The following is a 7,657-nucleotide window of genomic DNA, read 5'->3' as shown; positions in this document are numbered from 1 at the left end:
GGCTCCAGGTTTGTTTGGTTAAATGTACATTAATATTTGAATGGTTTTGGCCTCATGAATGGCTCCAGGTTTAAAAAGTTATGTTAAAAAATATTTAAATAGAGAAGACAAGGATTTAATCAATTAAATGTTTATTAGAAAGGGTCAAAATGTATAACATAAGCTGGGAAATTGCAGTGTAGCAGCAGCATTACACACAGTAACAACAAACAAACACACACACACACACACACACACACAATCAAAAAAGCAATATAGAATGCAATATAAAATATGTATAAATAACCAGTATAATGCAGTGCAAAGTAAAAATAAAAAATATAAGGTGCAATGAACAGATGAAACATATAAGGTGCTTGGATAATACAGTACAGTTGGATAATTTTAATGTTTTTGTGACCTCTTCTCAGCCAGCCACAGCTCCACAGTCTTCCCTTCATAAAGAGCACAGAAGTGTTCTCCCCCATACTGGCTGTGGCCAAAGTCTTTCTGCTGTGGCTGGCCACAGAGCTGGCAGATCCTCAGTTTGTGGGGCTTCCCTCACTTTCCCCCGGTTTCTCTGGTTTCTCATACTTCCGTTTGAGGTTCCAGGCTGTTGTTCTGGGAGCTTATGCAGCTTACCAGGGCCAAGCTGTTCCCTGGTCCACTCTTGCACTGTGCGTCCTCCAGGGCCCTCTTTCACAGCACAAAAGTATTGGCCCTTGAAGTACGCGTGGCCACCATCCACCGTGCATGCTTGGTCACAGATGTAGCAGGGGTCCCCAGGCTTGTGCTGTGGCTTTCCCCTGCTACTTTGGAGGACTTTTTTGTCTTTTGCCGCTTTAATTTTGCGCCTGTACAGAGTGCAACGGGTGGGCTTGCTGGTCCCCGCCACTGGCTCTGCTGCCTGAAGCTGTCGAGGAGAGGAGCTGGAGGAGGATGAGGAGGAGGTGCAGTCGTAGTCCCCTAAAATATAAAATACAATACAGAACTCTGTTAGTCAAGGTACATAGAAACACATATGTAGTTTTAAAAAGTGTATTTGTAACAAACCTAATGAAGTGACATGTTTGGTTTTTCGCTTTGCTTTTCTGCCTTCCATTCTGTCCAAATAAAATGCTTGAATGAATTGACTGTCTGTTTTTTGCCTTCTTTTTGGAAACCCCCTCTTGGGGGAGACACACCTACCAGTCCGGTCCTCTCTCAGTCCGGTCAAACCCCAAGTTCTCGCAGGAGGTAAGAGCCCCCTGTTGTTTTAATCAGGAAGCCAGGAGGTGAGAAGTGAAGGCCCCTCGGCACCCCCTGTTGTTTTACAATGTCCACTTGTAAAAGGCCAATTCTCACCTAGTCTCTAAGTAAGCCTTTGAACCTGACCTGGTTTGACCCCTTGACCCTAGTTTTAAGTGAGGAGAGGGAATGATGTATTGTGACTGTAACTTGTGGGGATTTACTGATATCAGGCACCTATTCTAGATACCTAGTCTTCCCTATATTTATTTAATTTCTTAAAGGCAGAAAGAAGCAGGAGAAAGCATTGGTTTCAAAAAAGAAAAGTTTATTTAAACTAAAACAATTAAGACAACTATATACAACTATATAGATATTGGAATTTGCCCATTGTGGGACAAATAAAGGTATAACTTATATATGACAACTATATACATAATATTAATTTAACAAACACAACTGACTTACTAAATACATACACACATATACACAATATTTACAAATCCCTCCCTCCCAAACACACACACACACACACACACTCACACACACACACACACACACACACTCTCACACACACTCACACACACTCACACACACCTCACACTGCCACTTCAGATCAGATGTGAGAGAAAGGATCAGGTCTTACCATTGCGTCAGGGTCCGCTGATTGACCTCATACAGCTGGATGCGGGTGCTCGTCATGAGGGCTGCACAACTATAAACATTCTCTCGAATTGTTTGATAGTCCCTCATGACGGCACTCCAGCGATGAAGGCGGACCCCGGCAATCGTCCTCTCCTCGCCGCAGTGGAGGATGCTGAGGTCCAGCAGGACAGCCTCCACAAGCCTTGACACATCGGGAGACTGCGCCGCTCCCGCCCCCTTGCCCAGGACCGCACTACATTGACACACACAGAGAGAGAGAGAGAGAGAGAGAGAGAGAGAGTTAGTTTGTGACTGACAGCACAGAACAAGAACTAAACAAAGCTTGGAAATTTATTGTGACTGCTTACCGCTTCACACTAGCCACCCCTGGCGTGTGAGCGTGCCGCTGGCTGGTCCTGAATCGGCCCTGGACGAGCCGGTCCTGGTGACGGGGGGGGAATTTGACCGCCGCCTTGTCCCAGTCACTCAACTTCAGCCAGAGAGCGGTGACCTCTCTGGCTTGCCTGGGAGTGACGTAGCGGTGGTGGCGCAGTTCCACCTGTGTACTCCCTGGGCATGGTGTACATGTCGACCAGCGTGCGCCCAAGAAGCTCTTGGGTCAGCTGGTCGAAGCTGTGCTGCAGCTGGGCACTGTAGCAACGCAGCGCCGACCTCTGTCCTCCCTCGACTGCCGCCCTGCCTCGATTCTCGTTCCACCGCACCAGGCCCTCCAGCAGGTACACCTGGAAGTGTACATCACTTGCAGATTGGCCTAAGCAGAAACAAAGCAACACAGTTAGTGTGAGGACAAATAAACACACAAATACATAATTGAGTCTGTGTTGTAAACCACACATGTACTTACCTGGGATGAAGCGGCACAGGTGCACGATTCCAGGGAAGTGGAGCCTCGGCCGCACCGGTAGACGGGGAGCCTCACCCCGCCTTTGGTGAGCTCTCCCGTCTTGGTGTAGAGGTCCACTCCCGCAGGGTCCTGAATGCAGTCGAGGTGTCGGCGCTGCGTGCTCCAGATCTCCTCCATTCGGGCGCGGTCGATCAAAGGGACGCCCATGCTGTCCGTCACGTGCCAGAAGGTGTCCAGCACCTCTTGGACCAGCCGCTCCGTCTCCACTGCACCCCTGGTGCGGCGCCGGCAGTGACGGGCGAGCTCCTTGGCGGACAGCTTGACCTCCTGGGCGTCCCTCCCCTCCTCGGACTGCTTGGCTCCTCTCAGGCGGGACACGTCTTCGGCGTCCCACTCAAAAATGGCGAAGGAGAGCCTCGCCATGAAGAGGCCGTAGAGCTGGTGGCTGTCAGTGGTCACCCCTCTGGCGAAACGCCGCATGAGGTGCCACACGTCGAGCCTGACGACCAGCTCGTGCCACTCGTGGAACAGCTTGGACGTTTGACACTGTCCCACGGTGGCACAGCAGTCCCGGTCCACGTACAGGACCCTTGGAGGGGCCTTCCTGGCTTCGCGGTACCGCCGCATCAGTCCGGCCGCCATGTCGACAAGTCCGCCCCCCTCAGCTGCGGTGAGGACAGACATGAGCACCTGCCCGTACTCATTGCCGACGTTGGTGACCCAGGCGGCCGTCCCGGCAGCACCGCCCGCAAGCTTTTGGTGATCTGTGTGACACAGCAACACAACAACATTCAGACACATGACAAAACAAACATTACACTGGGTACACGGCACGCTGTGGTGGATAACAAAACCTACCTTCTTGGTGGAGTCCATCTTCAAAAGATCACCAAAGATGGAAGTGACTCTGGCTCTCGTCTCGTCGAGCCTCGTCAAGGCGTCCCTGACGTAGACGTTGATGAGCCAGAGCACTGTGGGCACCCAAAGACCTCTTAAGATGTCTGATATGATACATCAGGTCACGCACGGATGTGTTGAAAACAGCTACAGATCTGCCAAAAATAGATGCCAGCCCAGATGCATCACGAGTCCCAGAATCAACTACCACAAAGTACTTATTGTGATGAATAATTGCACTGACTGAACCTTGGAGGTTCAACAAACACATTCCATCACTCAGCAAAGTTTCCTGTAGCTGTTCATACATCACACTGTCGTCATCCAAAAACCCAAAATCTCCGTACACTGGCGAGGCAACGTCTACCTTCCACTTCCTGCCAAACAAACTACCCTGTTCAATCAATTTACACAGTTTAATCTCAACACTGTCCTGGCTTCCTTCAGCAACTAAACTGGCCAACTTGCTGCCTTCTGCACAGATATCATCAATATCTTTCCCTCGCCATGTACAAACCGGAGCAATTGCATGTTTTATCGCAGCTACAACACTACCCGCTATTGATACATTTACATCCTGAGTTAATGGTGCTGCTCTGAGTTTACCGGAAACTACTGGTGCTATTGGCTCGTTTTCTAAACACCTGCAAGAAATTGGGTTAGCATCATACTCATCTTTGACAGATCTTGGTGTGCTGACTTCCTCCTCGTCAGCTGTGGCAGGTGATGGGTCTGGGAAGGCATCCACCACGCCTGGTGTCACCGGGGCCTAAAGAAAAACAAAAAGAAAAAAACATGTATTTGTTACTTACATGTTACTTTCAACATACACTTGTGAACCTTAAAGTTGTTTTGTATTTAACTTTAATATATACTGTATCAACAAGAAAACAGCTTTGCATGCACCATTTAAAACACATTTGTGAAATGTGTGATATAACATGCACCAACCTCCTCCTCCTGCGCAGCAGCAACCACTTCCACAGCCGTGGCAGGTGAAGGCTCTGGGGATGTGTCCACCACGCATGGTGTCACCTGAGCCTAAAATAATCAAACAAAAATTAAATATTGTGTATTAACAAAATACAACTTTTTTTTTTTAATTACACACACACACACACACACACACACACACACTAAAACTCAAATGAGGTCTTGTCATTTCAACATGTTCAACTTTGTCAACTTGGTGCATACTGAAATATCTTTGCATTCTCCATTTAAAACACATGTGTAAATGTATGGTGTAGCATGCACCAACCTCTGCAGCAGCAACCACTTTCACAGGACTGGCAGGTGTGGGACGGGGACACACCTCCACAACACTGGGTGTTGCCTCAACCTGAAAACAACCAACACAAAATGTAACTACAAAAATGAAATATAAAGTTGCCATGTATTTTCTAATGATCTAAATAACAGACGAAATACATCAAACACAAAGAAATATTAAATTATTGCTGCCTGTCTGTCAAACTGTACAAACCAGTAAAATATCTAATATAATAAAAACAAACCTGGCGCTTTGCAGGTCTCCTCTTGCAGGCAACAGCTTTCCGCCTACGTTCCACGACAGGTTTCTAATGTAAAGAAGGAAACCAAATAACCTTTAAAACTATATTTGGGGAAAAGCTCCTTTTGGGCTTAAGCAATTTTTAAAGGGTGTTAATTTCAGGAAGAAGCAGAAACCAACACATACAATCTGAATGCAAATTACCGTTTTGTCATGTGGAACAGCGGTGCACTCAGGGGTAGGAAGATGGGAAGGGACAACAGCATCCATGACAGCCAACATGGAAATGCTGAACCTCACGGGGTTCAGCGGGATGAAGCACTCCTTCAATGCGACAGGAGTGGCAACAAACTAACAAATAAAAATAAAAAACACATAATAAAACAGTATTAGACAATTTCTCTCATCTATAATCAATGGACAAATAACCAATTAACCTATCATAACTATTTATGTAAAAGCATAACAAACCTGCTGTTGAACCTTTATCTTTTTCGGTGCACCAGAGGACTGTGCAGGTTCCTCAGGTACCGGTACATTCCTCTGTAATGAAAAACAGCAGATATGTTAAAAGAAGTACCCACTCACCATAACAGAAATAAACTGCTGGGAGAAAATCAGTCTCAACACCTAAATTACAGTGTGCAAATATTACCTTCCTGCCCCTCTCCACAGACGTCCACTCGTAAGGGTAAGAGGGGCGAGGCACGATGACCTCTCCCCTCACAACGACCCTTGGAGTGACGTGACGAACAGGCAATGATGTCCTGGGAGCGGCCTGCGGTTTTGGTACAGGCACCTCCAGTGACTCGTAAGCTGCAGCCCACAGCAAACGAGTGAGGACCACCATGCCTTCGCCATCACTCAAGTGAACCTGACCAAAAGTTAGAGTAATACATTTAGTGATCATAAAATGTACTCTCAATTTGCATCTGCTATGAACTGAACTACTGCAATGTGTACATCAAACTTTTCCATTTCCTCACAATATACTCTACTTACACCATCTGGGCTCCACAGGTCCAAGTTGTTCAAAGGGAAGTGGCCAGAAGACGAGAAGTACTTGATACCTTAAATAACAACAAGAAGCTGATTAATTATTTACATACTTAAATACATTATCTTCTTTTTAAATTACAAAATAATGACTATCATGGACAAAATAATAATAATTCAAACATTTTTTCAAAATATATTTTGAAACGTACCCATTCTTGCTGCCACTCGATGGAACACTTGACGCATGAACTCTTGTAGCTGAGGATCAACAGTCAGACGTGGCACAAAGTCCAAGACAAAGACCTGCACAGAACAATTGTTCACTATTAAAGTACTTCTCCTCAAAATATCATAACCTTTAAAATAAATGTACATTATACTGTAATAGCTCATGGAACCAAATTAATCCTAGTACGAAAAGGTGTAATAGTAAATACAATATAATCAATAACCTACATTGGGCCAATGACTGCGGGCACTGTACAGGAGCTTCTGGAAGTCATCTCCTGCCTCCCGGTGCGTCCGGCTGGCTGTCAGGTTGTTGCTGGGGGCCATGATGCAGACTGCGTCCGGGGTCCGAGGTACGTCAGCGTTGAGTAACTCGGTCCTCAGGTCGGACGCACCGGCCCCCGGTGTGGACATGACACCAAAGGAAAGCATTCCCTCTGGCATCGGCACGATCCCGTCTGCAATGGAGCGCAGATGGGACGCTCCTACAATAAGAACAAACTGGGGAGGGGGCACAGAAGGAATATCATTAGAATGAAAATCACTAATCAATCATCAGAGCAGATATTTTGTTTATAAATTGCGAAATGCATTACCTTTTTATCAGGAGACTCAGCAGGGATGACCAGCTTGTGTTGGCGGGCCGTGACTGAAACTGGCCATTTCTTCACACGATGGCGTGTACCGGTGCCACGGCCTATTATAAAACACAGAAACAAACACCAAAATAAAACTTAATTAACCACTGCAAAATTAGTTATGACACATGCACACCTTACACATATAGGCAGAATAGTTGAATAAATGAAACGTGTACTTACGAGGAACAAAGTCACGACTGGGCCACTTACGGTAACCTTCTCGCGCTCTGCCTCCCCTCCTCCCAGCAGCCTCAGAGCGACGAAAGGACTTGCCACGTGGCATCTAAAAGGATGCAAGAATAAATTATAATGACATTTAATCACACTCACAAGACACTTTAAGGAAGGGGTGTCAAACTCATTTTGGTTCAGGGGCCACATACAACCCAATTTGACCTTAAGTGAGCTGGACCAGTAAAAGGCATAGTTAATAATAACGCAGGTCTGCAATGGTGAATGAAATGATCCGGATGTAGTAAAACGCACAGACTCAGAGCTTCAGAGGGTTTTAAACCGTTTCAATGTCCTACACAAATATATAAATGTTTAAACTTCAGTCAATATGTACATAATGCACATCATTAGATCATTAGTTATAGAGTCTCCACAATTCAATCGCTCACTTCATTTTACGGAAACTATAAACACCAAAGTAACGTTATA

The 7,657-nt window shown here is 46.1% G+C and overlaps 2 protein-coding genes across 2 annotated transcripts; both read right to left on the bottom strand.

The window, feature by feature from the left end:
• Positions 1–629: 629 nt before the first annotated feature.
• LOC127352150 (uncharacterized) lies at positions 630–3,430 on the bottom strand. Its single transcript, XM_051380323.1, has 4 exons — positions 2,717–3,430; positions 2,220–2,623; positions 1,853–2,104; positions 630–945 (listed from the first exon to the last, which is right to left on the bottom strand). The coding sequence occupies exons 1-2, from the start codon at positions 3,398–3,400 to the stop codon at positions 2,471–2,473; spliced, it is 837 nt and encodes a 278-aa protein (XP_051236283.1). The 5' UTR covers positions 3,401–3,430; the 3' UTR covers positions 630–945; positions 1,853–2,104; positions 2,220–2,470.
• A 150-nt stretch (positions 3,431–3,580) lies between these two features.
• On the bottom strand, positions 3,581–7,136 carry LOC127352175 (uncharacterized). The gene is made up of 12 exons (XM_051380359.1): positions 7,133–7,136; positions 6,950–7,050; positions 6,582–6,854; positions 6,335–6,428; positions 6,129–6,196; positions 5,782–6,000; positions 5,598–5,669; positions 5,331–5,477; positions 5,131–5,193; positions 4,875–4,955; positions 4,565–4,654; positions 3,581–4,382 (listed from the first exon to the last, which is right to left on the bottom strand). Exons 1-12 carry the CDS (start codon positions 7,134–7,136, stop codon positions 3,603–3,605), a joined length of 1,992 nt encoding a protein of 663 aa, XP_051236319.1. The 3' UTR covers positions 3,581–3,602.
• Between the last annotated feature and the right edge of the window lie 521 nt (positions 7,137–7,657).

This window comes from Dicentrarchus labrax, unplaced genomic scaffold (genome assembly GCF_905237075.1).
Source record: "Dicentrarchus labrax unplaced genomic scaffold, dlabrax2021, whole genome shotgun sequence".
Lineage (NCBI taxonomy): Eukaryota > Metazoa > Chordata > Actinopteri > Moronidae > Dicentrarchus > Dicentrarchus labrax.
The sequence above is the reverse complement of the archived record's forward strand: the minus strand, read 5'-3'. Positions and strand labels throughout refer to the sequence as shown.